Consider the following 19,995-nt stretch of genomic DNA (forward strand, 5'->3'; position numbering starts at 1 on the left):
GCTGCTTGTGCAGAAAAGAAACAAGACGAGAGAGAGGAATGGAGTTTTTAGTTTCTCCTTTTCAGAAATGGCCTGGGCTGAAAGTAAACTTTGACCCATCCTTGGGTGTTTGTTTTCTAGGTGGGGTCTGATGTTTTTTGGGTTGTAAAGAACCTTTGAATGAAGTGGAATGACTGCCAATTGACACTAACTCCTCCCAAATGCTGTAGATAACTGCAACCTGTCCTGTTTTTTATTCATTCCTAAAAATTAAAGCTGGTCAAAAAAATTTCTAATGGAACAATTTTTCTGTCCGAAAATGCCATTTTGTTGAAATCAAACCTTTCCATGGGAATGTGTTCACTCTGATGATTTTTATAAAATGCAACATTTCAACAAAGTTAAAATGTTCTCCTTTGGCTTTTTTGTTTGAAACAACTTTGTTTTAAAGTTTATTTTATATTATACGATCAAATATAATATAAAATGAAAAAAGTCAAAATCAGGATATCACTGTACAATTTTATTGACATGAAACATTTCAATTCTCCCCAAATTATTAATTTTTATTTAGTGTTGCAGGAAGTTTTTTCTTCCCATTCTGATTCAGTACAAAAAAATACAAATGGAATTTTTATTAAATTTCATTCAATTGTAGCAAATTTTATTACATTTAATTAAATTGCAGTGTAGACATTGCTCCTAGGAGCGTGTGCTAACCACAGCTGAATGCTCCTATTTTACTCTGTTTAATTATATAGACGCTGTAGATTCAGATGAGAAAATTTGGAGAATAAAATTTATTTCTATATTCTGGTGTTTAACTTTGTCACGAGGGTATTTGATTTCTATAGCTCTGCATAAAGGCAAAGATTGAGGAATGATTAAAATAAAATAAAAGAATCAAACAATACTTTTCCCAGCCAAAAAAGAAGCAACTACATCGTCCTGCTGAAAGAAATCTGTTAGGAACCTTCAGCTTGCCAAGAAATAGAAGTACATTTGTAATACAGTAGCCAACTCACATTATCAGCTGCATATTATGCTTTGTTGTGTTGCAGCAGCATTTCTTTTTCTAACTAAATTAACACTTTTTCTTTAAATTCACATACACAGTCTGATTGGTTAGAAAGCTGAAGTTCAACGCTGTAGAATGCTTTTCCGAATCACAAAAGGACTTTCTTTATTTGTGTCCAGATTTAAAATAGAAATTTCACACTCATAGCAGATTGTGACAGGAACACCCCCATCTGTCATAAGTCTGTCATTGAGGTTTGTATATGAATTTAGGCCTGAGTATTTGCCTGAGATGGTAAATTGTTCCTGCCTTTGGGGCCTGTGTGCCGGCTTGAAAGCTAAAGCTTTTGAGATACACGTTAGCAAAGAACAAAGACCTCGTGTGTTTCTTTTCCCTACCCGCAACCAAATGGGTTTTCTTTATTACTGTGAAAAAGACAAGGGATGTCGTTAAAATGTGTCAAGGTTCAGTGGAGGTGTGCCTGCAGATTGGACTCCGCATTGTTGTTTTCCAGCGGACTGTGTCCGGGAACTGAGGCAGGGAACCCTAACAAGTGTCATCAAGAAACTTATCCCCTTTTGCTCCAGGCTCTAACCAGCTTATCTAGGACCAGGACCCCTCACTCCCGTGTTGCAGGTGATACTGGGGACTGTCTGGAATGATCCTAAGTCTTCACAGAACCCCCTTTTTCCTCCCTCCTGGGGACCTGGATGTCTCCTTTCTGTCCTCCCATTTACTTCGTGACTTCTGTCCATGATGCCCCCCGGGGGCTCCATGGGCCATGGGCAGAGGACCCCACAGGAAGGCTCTGGGGCAGGGTAGCTGCAGAGCAATTTTTTTTGGTGTGACTTTTTAAAAATTAATTGTCATAAAGAAAGAAGCAATGAGGATGGAAAATGGTCGCTGACGGACAGCTTTACTGCCTCCCAACCCCCACGCCTTGCCCAGGAGAGCCAAGAACCTATCCACTTACCCAGCTCGACAATTCGTCAAAGCCGCAAGACCAGGCAATGCAAAATCAGACAATATTACACAGACCTAATGTTGTAGGGTGTGTCTGTGTGTTGGGGAGGGGAACACAATGATAAAATACAAATAAATAACGATGTGAGGAGGTCACTAACTCAGACAGGGGTTAGGGGCCATAACAGCAGTGGGTGGGCGAGGGTCTGTGGCTGTGATGTGCAGGTCAGACTAGATGATCCTGATGGTCCCTTCTGGCCTTGGAGTCTATGAAGAAGCCAGGCACAGGGCAGGGATATAGCTAGGACCCAGGAGGAGCCGGGTGGGAGCGAGCCCACCCTGAGGTCGCTCAGGCGGCCAGGCAGCAGCAGGAGAAGGCAGCAACTCCAGCGTGTGACTCGCCTCTGGCCGGTGCTGCTGCGACTCTGGGTCCGGCTCCCGGCGAGATCCGAGCCCGGCGGCGGCTGCTGGGTCCCCGGAGCCGGGCTGCAGCCGGGCGGTGACTGGGGCGGTGACATCCCCGCTGCGCCCCCCCAGGAGCCTCTCCCGGGGCAGAGACCCCAGCCTGGCCAGGCCCTTCCCGGCCCCGCTCGCAGGGAAGGTAAGAGAGACCTTCCCCCCGCGCCCGCCCCAGGGAGCGGCGCCTCCCGCTCCCAGCCCGGCTGCAGGGGCGGGTTTGGCCCCGGGCTGCTCCCGGCGGCGCTGGCTGCGAGTCCCCCCCTGCCCCCGCCTGGGGAAGCTGCCGCCGGTTCCTTTGTTTGCGGGGCGGGGGGAGCAGCTGCGCCGGGCTGGGACCGAGGCCCCTGGGGAGGTACAGAGGGGTGGGAGCCGGGGGGCTGAAGAGGGACGGTGTGGGCCGCTGGGGGGGGGGGGGTGAAAGAGGATGCGGGGGCGGCCCGGGGGCTGGGGCGGTGGGGGCTGGAGGGTGTAAATTGAAATCCTGCCGCTTAGCCGTAGCGATGCCATTCTTGGAGGAATGCCGTTTGAAGTGAGGGCCAAGGAAAGTGGATAAAACACAGAGGTGTAAGATAATGCACAGCCGGAAGGGAATGAATGCACCTCTTGAACAGATCAAACTTCTTGTAAGCACGAGTAGAAAAAGTAAAAGCCAGTAGCATTGTAATGATTGTTTGGGTTTTTTTGTTTTTTTTTTGCCCATATAGGGAAGCAAGGTAAAGGTCTGTAGTTTACGCATGAGCAATAACCATGTACAAGGTATAAACCTGTATGTAACTTTAAGCTCGGGATCTTTCACTGATCACCCTGTGATTATGTGACTCACCTTCTGCAGAATAAAGTTTGGAGACTGTCCGGATTCCTGTGTGGGTTTCTTATCTATACAGGGCGATGAACCAGAATAAAATTTCGCAGGACAAGGGGGATGAGGGGGAATCAGGGGTTGTGGGGTTATGTGAGGGGGGGATATAAAGAGGGGAGGTTGGAGGGAGAATGTGGGAGCAGGAGGAGCCTGGCTGGGGAAGGGGGAGACCTAGGGCCTGGATAAGGGAATGGGAGAGTTTACGTTTTTTTTAAAATAGTTTATTTAATTACAATAGTTAAAACCATTATAGTCAGTTGATTGTGGGGCAATGTGCCATAAAATCCAGGTACTGCAGATTGCAAACATTTGCCAGACATTTCGATGGTTGGTGTTGCACACTGGCAGGTTTGGAAGCTGAGAAGTAAAGTGACCCAAGCAGCTCCCTCCTGAGCACAACTGACCAATTCCTGACTCACATGTTTATATAAAAGCACATGACCCAAAATACAGGATGGAGAGAAACATATCACAGTACGGTCCAGGTTATCACCCTAGTGACAACCACAGTTATCTTCACTGGAGTTGGGTTGATACAACCAATTTTTTGGGGGGGAAATCCCATGTCTGCCTTCAAAAATCACAGCTGAAAAGTTAAAGGGAAATAGACAAGAAGAATGATGTGTTTCATTTATCTTAAGTAAATGCCAGGCTTAAAAGGAGCTGAGAGGGAACTTTTATAACCACCACATGGTAAAAACATCTACAAATGTGATGTGTTGCTCTGAAAGGTACCAAAGTGCAAATACTGTCCAGGAAACATGGGGTGGAATTAATGTTACAGTCTCACTTTTAGAAACATTTTATAGATCTCCATCTCCCATTCTCTTTCCTTCTCCCTTTTCTTTCATTTCATCTAATTTTACACATTGTTTTCTCAAGCACTCATTTTCCACCTGTTTATTTCTCTGAGTCTCCGTAGCTCTTCTCTAATCCCTGTCTCTGATCATCCCAGCTCAGGGCCCCAGTTCTCTCTGCTGAATTTGTCCCCTCCCCTCTCTGTGTCCAATGAGCTTTTCCCTTCTCAGGATTGTTTTGCTTTCACTCTTCCCATTATAGCTCCCCCCACTCCCCCCCCCCCCAGCTTCTCTCTTTACTCGTTTTATTTTATTTTCACCTTTTCCCATTTCATGTCTTCTCTCCCTTCTGGTTACACCTGCCATGTACTGGACTCTCCACACTGCACAGTCAGCTTATCTTCATTCAGGTGACATCTCCCCACCCACAACTCCTTCCCACAGCAATATCCCTTTCTTGGTGGCCTGTAGATCACACTCTCCAGGCCCTGGGTCTCCTCTCCCAGGCTCCCTGCTAGTGGGGAGCCTCCACCTTCTCCCCAAACCCAAATTAACCAATTCTGTGTCCCGACCACCCCCACATCTGCCTGTTCCCTAGCCCGGCTGTTCATTCTGGCCTCAAATCCATTTCACTTCTGCTCCCAGCCCCCTCAGTTCTGACCCTGCAGCCCCAACATCTGCCCCTCAGGGCCCCTCTGTTCCTTCTGCAGCTCCAGGGGTTCTTCAGCCACCTCCCCATCCTCCACCCATCCCTGGTGCTGCAGGGAGGGAGTTGGAGGGATTTCCAGAGATCATAGAGATCAGCGTTTGTGGACAGGAGTCCTCCAGGGGCATAGAGATAAGGCAAAGCACTGGGTAGATGGGAATGTGCTGGTCATAGAGACTAGGATGACTGTGGCTAGAGAAGCCCATTTTTCCATTTCTCAGTGGGCTGTTCCCTCCATGTCTCAGTGACACTGTCTGACGCTGGATCCCCAGAGTCCTCCTGAAACAAATGACATTGGCCTCTCTATCTCGATCACTGAATGTGCTCTATGGTTTGACAGGCCAGAGACTGCACAGAGTGGAGACCAAAAGCAACCTCCAGGGTCATAGAGACTGCATGATAGGAAGTCCACAGGAAGAGGTCATAGAGACTGCACCTTATATGAGGCTGATTTCAGAGACTAGGGTGTGTGAGGCTAGAGAGGGTTCCTAGTGTCTCAGGGACACAGTCTGAGCCGGGATCCCGACCCCACCCAGAGCCAGGGGCGGATTCTCCCCCCAGGAACAGAGGCCAGCGGGAAAGTGAAGATCGGGGCCTGGTCACCAGCATCGAAAAATGTCACCTGCCCCCGGTCACAGTCCAGACACACCCGGATCCTGCTGGGGACCAGGCGCAGGGGGGTCCAAGGGGAGGTGAGAGCTTGGAACTGATCCTCCCACCGCTGAACAGCCCAGATCCCCCCCTCAGGGCTAGGGCTGATCCGTCCCTTCCTTCTCACAGACTCTCTGGCCACCCCCACAGCCCAGTGTCGCCCACCCCCCACCTCCACCTCCCAGCAATGTCTCCCCGAGGTGAATCCCTCACAGCCCAGCACACAGGACACAGTGTCAAATCTCTCAGGGTTGTTGGGCAGATCCTGCCGTGTGTCTGCCCATCTCACACTTTTCCCATCCTCAGACAGGACGAGGTTGGGATGAGCCGTGTCTGGATCCAGAGTCACATTCGCTGGAGGCAGAGAGAGAATCAGAGCGTTAGGGGCCGAGCTCAGCCCTGGGGGAGGCTGGGACCATTTCTCACACTCCCCAGCTGCCCTGCTCTAGCTGGGACACACCTGGATCCTGGGGAGCTGCCTCTGCCCTGGGCACCTGAGGCTGAGCAGAGCTGAGCTGTCATTAAAGTTCCTCAGTCTGTTTCTCATTTGCTTTTAGAGGCTTTAGTTCCCTGCTCCCCCGGCTGGGGCTGCTCCATTCCCAGAGGCAGAGACACAGCAAAGAAGGTGTCAGAAGCTTTTAGCGAGCAGGGAGCAGAAAAGTCAGGTACCAGCTTTAAACCCCGGAGGCAGTGGCTTACTGGGAGGAAGCAGGCCCCTGGGGCGCTAGCCTGCTGGAAGCACTGGGCTGGCCCTTAATGGGGGGCAGGGTGTGCAGGAGGCTCTATGGGGCATGGAGCCTCCTGCGAGCCCTGCCCCCCATTAAGGGTTGGCCCAGAATACACTTGCCCACAACTTCAGCGCTGGACTGTCTCAGATGCGGAGTGGTGTCACCCCCCAGCCTGAATGGGGGGAGGCAGGCAGGACCTTCAGGACACGCGGGGGACGGGGCGCAGGAGTGGAAGCGGGAGCAGCTGCCCCTCAGCCTCCAGCGCCCTCCACCCATCGTGAAGGGCTGACCTGGCACCACCCCCCCAGTCTGGTGAGGGATGAGGCCGACCCCGAGTGAGCTGACGCCAGGCTGGAGCAGCGGGCAAGTGTGGTGGGGGGGTGCGCTGGGTTGGCCCTTCTCGACGGGCGGAGGGGGCAGGAGCCTTTGGGGCGACTGATTCTGCTTCTGTTCCTGCGCCTCCCGCCCTGCGTGTTGTGAAGAGCCTGCCTGGCCCCCCCACCCAAGCCGGGCGGGTGAGGCTGCCCCCGTCCGAGCAGGCGCTGGGCTATGGGGCTGCAGCGGGAGAGGTGGGCGCCGGGGAAGTGCAGGGAGTTACGGCTCCCCCCGCTTGCAGATATAGTCCCCTCTGTCACGCTGGCTGGATAAGGGGGGCCCCTGAGGTGTATTCAGGAGCTCTGATTACTCCCTTCTACACCAGTCTCAGGTTGGGGGTGTCACACTGGCTGGGTTGGCGGGGGGCAGTTATTCTGTTGTGTGACATCCGTATGTCAAAATCATAATGATTTATGTGAGATATAACATGTCAGGTACTGTTAGAAAGGCTGTAATGTGCTAAGGAAGATGATGATGTTTATGTTCGTGTGTTATATGTGAGGTGGAAGTTATGGATATGTTTGATATATCTGTGTTTCAAACTTTGCTGTCTGGAACACACCCCAGACAGGATGGGGATAGAACAATAGCCTGCTTAATGGCCCATTAAGACATTCTCAGGTGCAAGGGGGCTGTGTGTATTTGTGTACTGGCTTCTTGATAACCAGTGTGGGGAATCAGAAGTAGTTTGTGGCTGGTTGGGAAGTCTGACTTCAGTGTTACCCATCAGTGCTGGGAAAATCTGCTCTCCGTTTGCAACCTGCCCTGACCTTGGCATTATCAGGTGGCTAGCCAGGGCACGGAAGGGTCACAGTGGTGTAGTCTTAGCAGGGTTCACAGAAACAGAACATTTGGATTTTGGATCAGAACCTCATGCTGTTCCAGATTTTGATATTTGATATTAGTGTGTTAAAAATTAAAGTTAGTTAAGATGAGTGAGCAGAGATCATATGATGCTATGAACATAAGAGAGCGTAAACAGTTATGTAAGGATAGAAAAATCACCCTTAAAGGGGATAGCTCAAAGCAGAGAATAAGAGATCATCTCAGACACAAGGACCTGAAAGCAGCATCTCCAGCTGACTTCCTCACAGAGGCAGCGGCGTGGAAGATCGCCAGCAAGCCTTGAGAGAGAGACAGCGTCTGCAGCGTGAGAGAGAAAAGGCTGAAGATGAGGAAAGAGCCCAGGAGCTCAGAAGGCTGAGGCAAGAATTTCCAAGCTGAAACTAGAAACTGAAGAAGCTCATCAAAAACAGATGGAGCTGATAGCTGCTAAAGAGAAGACTGAAGAAAAAACTCATCAGAGACGGATGGAAGCTCATCCAAAGTGGATGAAAAAATCCAGACTCCAACTCCAGATCCTGAAAAAGCAGAAACTGTATCCTCCTAGAAGCCCAGCTTCTCTTAACAGTGATTGGGAGAAAATCTTTTCAGTTTATAGCGATTTTGATATGTTTTATATATGGTAAATATATATAACCAGGTTAATGTCACCCAGTCCCAGAAGCAGTATAAATGTAAGTCTCCTGTGTTACCAGTAATCAGTGGGGAAATTTATGAAGGGGGGGTGCATGAACATAAGCAGTTGTCTGTGTTTAGGCAGGTATGCTGTGACAAGGAAAAGAGTGTCTCTAGCCTTGGGATTGTGGAAAATAGCAGCTTGTCTGTTCAGAAAAGCAGTTTATCTGCTGAGAGAGAAACTGCCTCCAAAAGCTTGTCTGTTGGGAATGGCATGTTGCCTGTTAAGGAAACCTTCCCATTCTCCCAGAGCTTGTCTGTAAGCAGTCATGAGGGCTGGGGCAAGGGGGAGGAAAGTTCAAAGCATTTGTCTGGTAAGAATAGCTGTTTATCTGATGGGGGGAAATTGATCTCCAGTGTACTGTCTGTGGAGCAGGCAGAGAGTGCCTCTCAGCTTATACTGGTGGAGGATTTGTTAGTTGTTATACCAGAAGTGGTTCTGGATTCAACTAAGACCCAGGAAGGAAATGTTCCTAAACCTGTGTCTGTTGGGGGTAATGACTTGCCCATTGGGGAAGGTACCCCAATCTCCAAAAGTTTGTTTGGAAACAGCCATGTGGGCTGGGGAAATTTCAAACTGTTGGAATGTTGAGAATAGCAGTTTATCTGCGGAGTGAGAGTTTGTCTCCAACCTTCTGTCTAAAGAGCAGACAGAGAGTATCTCTCAGCTTATGCTAATTGAGGGGGTGCCCGTCGTCTTAGATTTGGTTCTAGACTTAACTGAAACCCCGAAAGAGTCTGTTAGGGCTCAGGGAAATGTTTCTAGATGAAGAGAGAGAGGAAATGTCTGTGGAAAAGGGATTGTTGCCTAAAACTGCTCCTGAAGGAATAAAACCTCCTGATAGCTTTTGCAAGCAATTTTCTGCAACTGAAGGGTGTGAAAGCGAATTGATTAAGTTAGTTCAGGATGAGTCACTGCCTGTAGCAAGCAACTGTTTATAAGTTGAGAGACTTGGTTCAGTTTCTAACTGCCAAAGCTTTTCACATGTGGATGGATTCGCTGATTTTGTTTTAGAAAGGTCCAGTTTGGATACCTTGGAAAAGGCTCCAGATGGAGTGGAAATTATTAGGAAGCTTAAACAGCCCTGTAACCAAGTGGCTGTGCTTGATCATTATAGTGGGGAGACAATGATGTTGAAACCTGAATGTCTCCAGACTAGTAGCTCTGTAAGTGAACAGAGAGTGTCTCAGTTTCAGAGGAAAAATTGGATAGCTGAAGCTACACAGCAGGACAGATGTGCTGTTGATCTCTTGGGAAAACGGGGTGGTAGGCAAACTCTCACCTCTGGATGCTTTGGATATATCTTGTAGTCTCTTAGTGGACTCAGGTACATCTAATGCTATGTGAAATCAGTGATTGGGAAAAAACATCAGAACCCTGTTTATGAGATGATAGGGAGAATGGTAAATATCTCTTTAAGACCAAGTCCAGACTTGAAATGAATAAGGTAAGAATTTGAAAACTAGTGAACTAGCTAGTGTGTGTGGTGGTAGTGCAAGTTACGTGCCTGACAGGGGGGAGAGAGATCTACCCATGGCTGTTAGCACGGAGGACTCCTCTCGGGTGTGGCCAGCTGAAAGTGGATTGGATGTGCCTGAGAAGGCTCTGAATTTAAGTGAAATTCAGAAGGAGTTTGTTAGGGTTCAACAAAAGGATGTTTCTTTGGAGGGGGCCAGGGTGGAGACCCAAAGCCTAGCCCTAGCAGAAGGAGCATAGATTATGCACCAAGAACCCACTATTGAGCTAACTGAACTCTTACAGACGTTTGTAAAAAAATGGATAACATTGTTACCTCCATAGTAAACCTTACAAAGAAAAAGCCTGTTTCAACTAAACATGATTTTGCTGTTAATGTATATGCCAATGTTAAGTCTTGTAATTTGTTGTTAATGCCAGAAACTGTAGAAATGTTCCATGTGCCTGATACTTTGTAAAACCCTTGAAACATGTTAAAAACTGAAGAGGGAATGTTCCTGTGATGCATTCAGCAGTGTCTTGGGACACTCCTTTCTGCGTCCATTTTCCGTGGGGGGTGTCATGCTGGCTGGATAAGGGGGCACTTGAGGTGTATTCAGGAGCGCTGATTACTCCCTTCTACACCAGTCTCGCATTGGGGGTGTCACTCTGGCTGGGTTGGGGAGGGGGGGCGGCGGCGGCGGCAGTTATTCTATTGTGACATCAGTATGTCAAAATCATAATGATTCATGTGAGATATACCATGTCAGGTACTGTTAGAAAGGCTGTAATGTGCTAAGGAAGATGATGATGTTTATGTTCGTGTGTTATATGTGAGGTGGAAGTTATGGATATGTTTGATATATCTGTGTTTCAAACTTTGCTGTCTGGAACACACCCCAGACAGGATGGGGATAGAACAATAGCCTGCTTAATGGCCCATTAAGACATTCTCAGGTACAAGGGAATCAGAAGTGCAGTCTGTGGCTGGTTGGGAAGTCTGACTTCAGTGTCACCCACCAGAGCTGGGAGAATCTGCTCTCCTTTTGCAACCTGCCCTAACCTTGGTATTATCAGGTGGCTAGCCAGGGCACGGAAGGGTCACGTGCCCTTTCCAGGGCAGCTGAGGGGTCACACCGGGAACCCTCCTGCCCTACACGAGGAGGGGCATGAAGCAGAGGGGCGCAAATGTAGGCTTGGTCCCCAGGCGCCGGAGACCCTCCCTACGCCACTGCCCAGAGGGAAGCTCCTTCCCCTAACTGCATCCTCCACTCTCAGGCCAGGGAACAGAGCAGCATTGGGACAGAGCCAATGAAGACCAGAGAGCAGGGAGTGGCGTTGGGTCTGGTAGCCCCATCCCCAGCCCAGAGAGAAGTGGGGGAAGCAGCATCAGAAGAAGAGTATCTCCCCAATCCATGAAACAGTGAGAAGCTCCAATGGGAGAGCCCAGCCCTGCCCAGGGGAAAGAAGAGGGATGTGTCAGCCCTCAGGGGTGAGAGCTCTGTTCTGGGGCTGCTCAATGCGAGTGTTTGTTCATCAGCGTGGGCACGAAGGCAGCACTGAAGTTGGTGTTAGGATTGTTTGTGTGACTTGGGATCCTCTTAGCATTTCATGTGTTTCTTTTTGTGGGCTCGGTGTGTCCTGGCTGGTGTCGGTTGGTTTTTAATTTTATCAACAATGTCATGAAAATGTTTTCATGGGAACTTTCTGATAATTAAAAACTAATCTTCACCTGCAATTGCTCCTTGTCTGAGTGATCCTAAGGATTCCCCTCTTTTTGTGTCCAGCGCAGACAGCAGAGTGTCTGGAGGGGGAAAGGATAAAAGAGATGAAATTTCAGGGTTTCATATTTATAACAGCATTCCCACTTATATATATGAGTTAACTGTGTTTTAATTATGACAGACAGAGAGGCCCAGAGACACACTCAGGTATTTAATATAAACTATTCTGAAACCATCCCTTTCCTCTCTCATTCATGCATCTCCCACCAATGGAATCAATATCCATGAAGCCTCACAACCATCCCAGGCCAGACAATCTGTAAGAGATTAGCTTTTTCCTCCCTGCTTACAGACTCCATTTGGTTTGTCTCATCACTTACTCCATTTTGTCATAACCTAGAGTCCTAGACCCAGATCATGCAAAGACTTTGGCATAAAAGTAACTTTACCCACTTTGGTCCCTTTGACATTAACAGAATGTTACGAGTTTGGAAAATCAGAGCTTGACTTGTAAGCTGTTGGGTCTGTTTATTTAGCATCTCCACAGAGAGCAGCACGACGGGGCCCTCGTCCTCCAGAGGCAGAAATATGAATAATAATAAAATCATTTTATCCATGTGGAATTAGAGGCAGGGGGAAGTTTGGCTCAATGGGCCAGATTCACCCTGTACTGGCAAGAGGAGAGAGGGAGGCAGTTTGTGACTCTGCTGTTCAGTGGCTGCAGGGGCCGGTGCAGACCTTGGCACAGGCTGAGGAAGTTCTGAAGCCAGGCAGAGTTGTGTCCCTTCTACAATGGCCCCCGTGTTTCTTGGCCAGCGTGCAGTGTCAGAGACCCAACTTTACACTGCCCACGTCCCTCTATCCCTTTTCCACTTCCTCCCTCCTCCGCCTTGCCCTTACCCCCCTCCATTCCCAGACCTCTCAGGAACACTTCTAGTATCTGCAGCTGCTATAGGGGAGGTACCAGATGCTTCTGTGCTGGAGGGATTCCTCATTCTGTGATAAGGGCTTTCTCCTTCCCCACAGCCTGTTTGGCTGAAACTAGCTGCCATAGGAGACCAGAGCACAGTGATAGGCTGGGACCAACTTTATCAAATGGTCTTTAACGTAGGGTCTAGATTTTGAGTGTCGGCCTTTAGGCACCTGGGGCCTGGTTCTCAGAGGGGTTGGGCACCCGCAGTTCCCACTGACTCTGTTTGCAGCTGTGCATGTTAAACAGCTCTGGTGCACTAGAATCATAATATTCTGAATCACAGAAGATGAGGGTTGGAAGGGACCTCAGGAGGTATCTAGTCCACCCCCTGCTCAAAGCAGGGCCAACCCCAACTAAATTATTCCAGCCAGGGATTCATCAAGCCGTACATTAAGAACCTCTAAGGATGGAGATTACACCACCTCTCTAGGTAACCCATTCCAGTGCTTCACCACACTCCTAGTGAAAAAGCTTTTCCCAATATCCAATCACAACCTCCCCCACTGCAACTTGAGACATTGCTCCTTGTTCTGTCATCTGCCACCACTGAGAACAGCCTAGCTCCATCCTCCCTGGATCCCCCCTTCAGGAACATGAAGGGCGCTATCAAATTCCCCATCATTCTTCTCTTCTGCAGACTAAACAAGCGCAGTTCCCTCAGCCACTCCTCATAAGTCATGTGCTCCAGCCCCCTGATCATTTTTGTTGCCCTCCGCTGGACTCTCTCCACATTCTTTCTCCACATTCTTCCTGTAGTGGGGGCCCCAAAACTGGCCACGGTATTCGAGATATGGCCTCACCAATGCTGAATAAAAGGGAATAATCACTGTCTTCGATCTGCTGGCAATACGCTTACTAATGCAGCCCGATATGCCATTAACCTTCTTGGCAACAAGGGCCCCACTGTTGACTTATATCCAGTTTCTTGTCCACTGTTACCCCAGGTCCTTTTCTGCAGAACTGCTGCTTAGCCAATTGGTCCCCAATCTGCGGCAGTGCATGGGATTCTTCCGTCCTAAGTGCAGGACTCTGCCCTTATCCTTGTGAAACCTTATCAGATTTCTTTTGGCCCAATCCTCCGATTTGTCAAGGTCACTCTGTATCCTATCCCTCCCCTTCATCCCCCACCAGCTTAGCGTCATCTGCGAGCTTGCTGAGGGTGCAATCCGCCCCATCCTCCAGATCATCAATGAAGATGTTGAACAAAACCGGCCTCAGGACCGACCCATGCAGTCATGCTCTGCCATTCTCTAGTTGGGAGAGAGAAACTCGGGTGTTCCAAATTAGGCCATTTTGCTAATGTTATATTTGCTTAATGTTATGACCGTTGGTAAGTCATGAATTAATGTGAAATGTCCTGATGCCTGGGCCCCTGCTACATGAGCTCCGTTTGTCTGCTTGCCACTATTTGTTATATTAAGTATTGCGAATTGCTACATGGGTCAATTCTTATGCATAAGTTTGGACAGAACAAGATTGTGCTTTTATACTGACTGATTCGGCTTCGGCCTGGTTAGCAGTTTCCTTGATGTAAGGGAAATGTTGCCTTAAGTGACCTTGTTATTAAGTGACATGTTCATAAGTCTGTGTGTGGGACAAAGAGACGTTTTGATCACACAATGTGCTTACGGACACAGACACCCAAAATGTACGGCCTAGGAGCAGTTCGCAAAGTCCAAAAACACCTCTGCGGGGGAAAGGTGAAAACTATCTGTATGTCTGTCATTTTTTACTTGAAGAGTAAGTGTAATTGCAAGGCATGCTTTTGGTACAAATAAAAGGTTTGAATTAATCAACCTGAGGGACTTGGACCCTGTGTGGCGTTCTCATCCAACAATTAAATAGAAGCATAATCTAGTTATGAACCAACTGGCCAGAGCCATTCTCCTCCCACAGTCTCAGGCCTCACCAGGAGCATTTCCACCGACCTAAGAGGGGCAGTGCGGGAACTGAGACAGGTCTGGCAGCTCCCTGCTGGGGGACTGGCTGCCCCAGAAGCTCCTGGCGGGCTGTTCCCCCTCCCCCCACTCCCCAGCTAGAGCCGGGGGAAGCCACCCAGGACTTCTCGCCCCAGGGGAGTGGAGTCCAGCTACCCCGGTTTCTCACTCCCACCCCCTGCAGCCTACTTCCCACCAACAAAACTCTGTACTGTAGACCAGCCCTCAGAGGCTTTTCCCAGTTTTCCATCCTAGATCCCTTCTCAGTACCTTTGAACTTCCTCAGTGTCTCCATTAGAGCAACAGTTTTCTGGGAGAAATCACTGAGTCCCTTTTCCAGTTCAGGAGAAATCTCCTCTGGCTGCTGGAACTTCCCCTTCTCACACCTGGACACAAACAATTTCACACGGTTATATTGCACTTAGTGACTCTTTTTACTTCTCCCAGCCTCCGAGAAGGTGCAACACAGGCCATGGCTGTGCAACCTTCTCCCCCAAAGGACCCATTCATATTCTTCAACCCTGGCCTGTAGAGATCAGCTCTGGGATAAAAGGGGAATTGAGTCTCTCTCTGTCCAATTTCCTCCTTGGACTCTCTGCCTTGATGGATAGAGCGGTGGACAGGGACATCTAGCAGATATCCATGGGTTTGCAGGGCTCTACTGTTGGAAAGATGGTTCCCATGCTAATTGTTGTAGAAATCTATCTACTAGGAACTAAACCGATACACCAACATCCCTGTCCGCAGCTTATTCCACCCAGGTCTCCAAACAGTCCTCAGGGGAGAAAGACTCGATCACTGCTGCCCTGGGCTGAATGGTAACCAGCGCCCCAGCAGGGAAAGGCCCATATTCCATCTCCACAATCGTGAGGCAGCCTGTCCCCCTGGGATGTGACATCTCTACAAAATACTTTAGGTCAGTCTTTTCCACTGAATGGATAATTCCAGAGTCTTCTATAAAACGGTGAGAACCTCAAGATGAAGTTGAAGTTTATCAGAGAGAATTTTATCCACAATGTGACTTTCCCCACCCATTTTGATGCAGAGCCCTGGAGAGATGCGATGCTAACATAATCTCCAAGCTCTTTCTCAGCACTGTGAAGTGTGAGGGGGAGTGAGAGAGAGCCACGTACCTGCTCAAGGTGCTTCTGATATCCTAGAGGAGAGAGAGAGAGAATATTAGTCCCACCTGACATACACTTCAATTCCAAAGAAGTGATTTAGCAAGTATGGGGAAAAGAGGCCATGTCCCGGCCCCAGGGCCATGGATTCCCTGAGCTAATGGGGCTTTTCCATCTCTAATATCAATGTGTCTGTGAGTCTGCAAAGAACAATAATAAATCTCATGTCAGAAATGCACACACTGAGTTATACTGAGATCTCTGTGACCATGCCCATGCACGGGACTCCCGTGCCCATGTTTTAGGATCTCTCCTGTCCCTGTGCTGGATATGAAGTGTTTCTAACTCAGTCTCACCTGCAGGAATTCACTTGCTGGCTTCTGATACTTCCCCTCTATGTCACTGATCAGCTCAGTGAGATGGGACATCTCGGCAGAGAGTTTGTTGATATTTTCAGTCTGTATCTTCAGAATCTTGTTGTCCAGCTTTAGAAGCTGGGCCAGCAGGTGTTGCTCTTGTTCCTCCAGGAACCGCCGCAGTTGCTGAAATTCAGACACAATTTTTTGCCTTTCGGTTTGTGTCTTTCTCTGTAAAAGAAAATATAAAAAAAATAGAGAAAGGGCTGGTCAGGGACATGGATGGAGTCTGGGGTCCTTTCATGGAGTGTTGAGTGTGCAGGAGGAGAATGTCTTTGCAAATTCATCATCTGTCACTGAACAATACTCTGTGGTTACTAGAGAGAATATTTTTCACGCCCTTTCCCTTGGCCCCTTGTCCTTAGAATCTCACACCCTTGACTTCAGAATCTCAGAAATTGATGTTTCCATGTCTGACATGGTTCGAATGGTGCATTATCGATGGCTTTGGAGATTTGTGCTGCACCCCCAACTGGTTGAGATAAAACATAATTGGGCCTCTAGATTGCCCCTGCCTCTCTTCATTGCTCAGATTGAGAACGACCCTCTATACGGCTTGTTACAAATGCAGGTTAATAATGATGGTCGCCTACCAGATTTTCCTGGCTTCTCTTCTCGCTGCTCACTTGAAATTCCACGAGTTTTTCTCTCTCTTCCCTCAGTTTCTTCAAATGGGCCTGAATCTTTCCCTGAAGAAACAGAAAATGATTTGAGTGTTGTTAGCTTTATTTTTAGGAGTGAGAGCGGGGATGATCTTTTCCACGCCACCGATGACTGGAAAATCCAGTGGGTTCATGATATCAGATATACCAAGGAAGTGGAGTCATATTAATGGACACTGGGAGTGTTTTATTTTCAGGCTTCTTGAAATTGTTTGACCTGGTTTCTCCATTGATTGACACCAACATGACACTGACGTCAGATCCTGGGATTTTCCTTTCACCGTGTGAAATATCCTGTTTTTGGGAAGGTTTTACCAACAAGGAGAGACAAATCCCAGGTGCCACTAGGGCTCAGAATATGGGCTGGGATTCTCCAAGGAGCCCAACTCCCACTGAATTTCAGCCCTGAACTGCTGGGAATTGCACCGGTTGGACAGAACTGGGCTGAGCAATAGGACAAACCCTGTTAGACGTGTTTATTTTTGGCAGCAGTGTTTGGTGTTTGCCCTTGTACTGTCCTGGACCCTTCCAGTGCCAATGCTGCCTGGGTAGCTATTCCCTAGCTCCCACCAAAGCTCCCGGAAGCAGGGGGTCCTAGAGATTTCAAAATGCCACGCTATGGAGAGCAGCTTGAGGAGAATGGAACCACTTTGGCTGGTTCTTCAGACTGACACAGCTCAGCACCGCCCAGGGTTAGTTTTGCTGCAACCCAGTCTAATCCCAGTGGTATTTGGCATGGACCTGCGCTGTCTGGAGCCCTTTTGTGCATGTACTCAAGGTTCTGTGGGTTCACACAGCGTTTATCCCAGTGATCTCCTCTAGTGCAGGCCGGCATCTGAGTTTAACCCCTCATGGAGTAACACAGGAGTTCAGAATCCCTGTGGGAAGCACCATCTTCTGCTGGGCCTGGGCAGTTTATCAAAGCACCATTCCCTCCAAACGGCCTTGCGTAGTTATTTTTTAGTGCTTGTGGGGAGGCAGCATGGTCTAGTGGTCAGGGCACTGATCGGAGGCTTATTAGCCCTGGGTTGTATTACTAGCTCTGCTGAGTGACACTGGATAAGACAAGTTCCCTCTCTGTGCCTCAGTTTCCTCTCGCACCCTCAGTCTATCTTTTCTATTTAGACTGTGGCCTGCTCAGGGCAGGGATTATCCCAAGGAGCGGAGCAGTTCGAATATGGTGTTTATATTGTTGGGAGGTGGTGGAAGTGGGAAGGGGTAGAGAAAGGGTCCTTCACTGCCCTGGACACAGTGTACAGGAGATGAGGGTTTTTTCCCCCCCTCACTCCAGCATGTAAGCATTAGGACATTTATGGAGGGCCACATTTCACCTGCATGAGCCTTTGGAGGAGTTGCTGAGAAACCTACATAGGCCTGAAATCCTGGGATGAGGCTCATCATGTGGCTGCCTGGGGCTAAAGAAAAGCCGAATGCTGGGGAAGGTGAGTTTCCCGAGGCTCTGACTATAAAAATAATGCTCGGTCATACCTTGAATTCTTTAACTGCTTCCTCTGCAGGAACGACTGTGTGATCCTTGTGCTCCTTGGATCTGTCACACACCAGGCAGATGGGGATTTCGTCCTCTTTGCAGAACAGTTTTAGAGGCTCCCTGTGTTTCTCACACAGTCTTTCTGTTTCTTGTTCCCTCCCTGGCTGCAAGCTGAGTTCTCTGGCTGCTTCCACAATATTCTTGAGCTTCCTGTTCGGCTTGAGGTTCCTCTGGGGAAAGGTCTCTCGGCATTGAGGGCAGGAGATGTCTGCACTGAATCTCCCCCGGCACTGGGTGATGCAGGCTCTGCAGAAATCGTGATTACAGTCTAGAGACACTGGATCATTAAAATACTCCAGACAGATGGGACAGGTCGTTTCATCCTGGAGAGTTTTTGCTGGATTCGCAGCAGCCATGGCTGCTTGTGCAGGAGAGAAACAAGACGAGAGAGAGGAATGGAATTTTTTAGTTTCACTTTCTTCTCAGAATTTTGGCCTGGGCTGAAACTTTGCACAGTCCTTTGCACAGGCCGGGGCTGAAACTTTTCTCTCTGGGTGGGGTCTGATGTGTTTTTTTGTGGATTGTGAAGAACCTTTGAATGAAGTGTGATGACTGCCAATTGACACGAACTCCTCCAAAATGCTGGGGATACATACAACCTGCCCTGTTGTTTAGTCACTCGTAAAAATTAGAGCTGGTCAGAAAAATTTCTAATGGAACAATTTTTCTGTCCGAAAATGCCATTTTGTTGAAATCAAAACTTTCCATGGGAATGTGTTCACTTTGATGATTTTCATAAAATGAAACATTTCAACAACGTTAAAATGTTCCCCTTTGGCTTTTTGAGTGGAATGACTTTGTTTTAAAATTTATTTTATATTACATGATCATTTATAGTATAAAATGAAAAAGTCGGAATCAGAATATAACTGTACAATTTTATTGAAATGAAACATTTCAATTTCCCCCAAATTATTAATTTTTATTTAGTGTTGCAGGAAGTTTTTTCTTTCCATTTTGATTCAGTACAAAAAAATAAAAATGGAATTTTCATTCCATTTCTATTAAGTTGCATTGTAGACATTGCTGCTAAGACAGTGTGCTAACCACAGCTGAATGTTCCTGTGACCCGTCCGTGCCCAGGGTATCCACCTGAGAATGCCAAGATCAGGGCACGCAGCAAAAGGAGAGCAGATTCTCCCAACATCACCTATCAACAAGGCAGACCACAAATGCACACAGCCTCCTTTACTGCATTCCAGTCTCTGGCTCACAAATCAGCCACTAGGCCAGTAAAGAGAAGAGTTTTTTAAACTCTATGCTCTTCACTAAAAAGGTTCCCTCTGACCTCAAAGGGTCAGCCACAGCACCAGATCAATATAAGTTTGGATCTTACCCAAAATACCATGCTGCCAGCCAATGCTTTAGCAACTAAAACGAAAGTTTTATTGTAAAATAAAAGAAACAAACTATGAGAGAAATGTTAAATGTCAAAGCAAATCAGATACATACAGATGATTGAAAGTCCATATACATCAAGCTTCTGGGAGAATTGTGGAGTTGCAGGCTTGTATAGTTCCTCTGGTACACATACAATTCCTGGATGGGTCTTAGGCCTTTGGTTCAGTTGCAAATGAATTGGTCCAGAGATAGGGATGTGTCTGTAGCTGAACAGGATGAAAGACAAAATGGTTTCCCAGGCCACCACCTTATATACCCCCTGGCCCTGGCCATGCTGTCTTGTGGAATTTTACAGGCACGAAAATGGAGTTCAGAGTCACATGAGCAAGTCCTGGTGACTTCTAAGGTATGTCACTAGTTCCTTTCCCGGGCCCCTTGCATCTGTGAAAGTTTCAATGGGCTAGTAAGCATGCTATTGTTCTGCTGCCATCCTGTCTGGGGTGTATCTTATATAGCACAGTTTGTAACACAGATACATCAAATATGTCCATAACTTCCATTACAGAGATAACACGTGAACAGAAGTATTATCATTTTACTTAGCACATTACAGCCTTTCTAACAGTACTTGATATGGCATGTCTGACATGAATTATTACGATTTTGACACAATGATGTTAACCAATATGACAAATGTCCCCACCTCAATCCAGCCAGCATGACACCCCCAACACGCGACTGGTGTAGAATGGAGTAATTTGAG

At 47.9% G+C, this 19,995-nt stretch overlaps 1 protein-coding gene across 1 annotated transcript; it reads right to left on the reverse strand.

Annotated features, from left to right (window-relative positions):
- Positions 1 to 5,277: 5,277 nt before the first annotated feature.
- LOC137160124 (zinc finger protein RFP-like) lies at positions 5,278 to 18,256 on the reverse strand. Its single transcript, XM_067558570.1, has 7 exons — positions 17,831 to 18,256; positions 16,274 to 16,369; positions 15,621 to 15,851; positions 15,277 to 15,299; positions 14,414 to 14,529; positions 11,242 to 11,313; positions 5,278 to 5,786 (listed from the first exon to the last, which is right to left on the reverse strand). Exons 1-7 carry the CDS (start codon positions 18,245 to 18,247, stop codon positions 5,278 to 5,280), a joined length of 1,464 nt encoding a protein of 487 aa, XP_067414671.1. The 5' UTR covers positions 18,248 to 18,256.
- Positions 18,257 to 19,995: the final 1,739 nt, after the last annotated feature.

The sequence above is a fragment of the Emydura macquarii genome, unplaced genomic scaffold (assembly GCF_026122565.2).
Source record: "Emydura macquarii macquarii isolate MOO-44397 ecotype Brisbane River unplaced genomic scaffold, CSIRO-AGI_Emac_v2 contig_2140, whole genome shotgun sequence".
NCBI lineage: Eukaryota > Metazoa > Chordata > Testudines > Chelidae > Emydura > Emydura macquarii.

Excerpts from the sequence above, each read along its gene's own strand:
- LOC137160124 (XM_067558570.1), bottom strand. The coding sequence starts at position 18,247 with ATGGCTGCTGCGAATCCAGCAAAAACTCTCCAGGATGAAACGACCTGT. Across the intron at positions 16,370-17,830 it reads AAGCAGTTAAAGAATTCAAG|GGAAAGATTCAGGCCCATTT; the intron begins GTATGACCGAGC and ends CTGTTTCTTCAG. Across the intron at positions 5,787-11,241 it reads CAGACAAGGAGCAATTGCAG|CGAATGTGACTCTGGATCCA; the intron begins GTGAAGATTAGT and ends CTCTGCCTCCAG.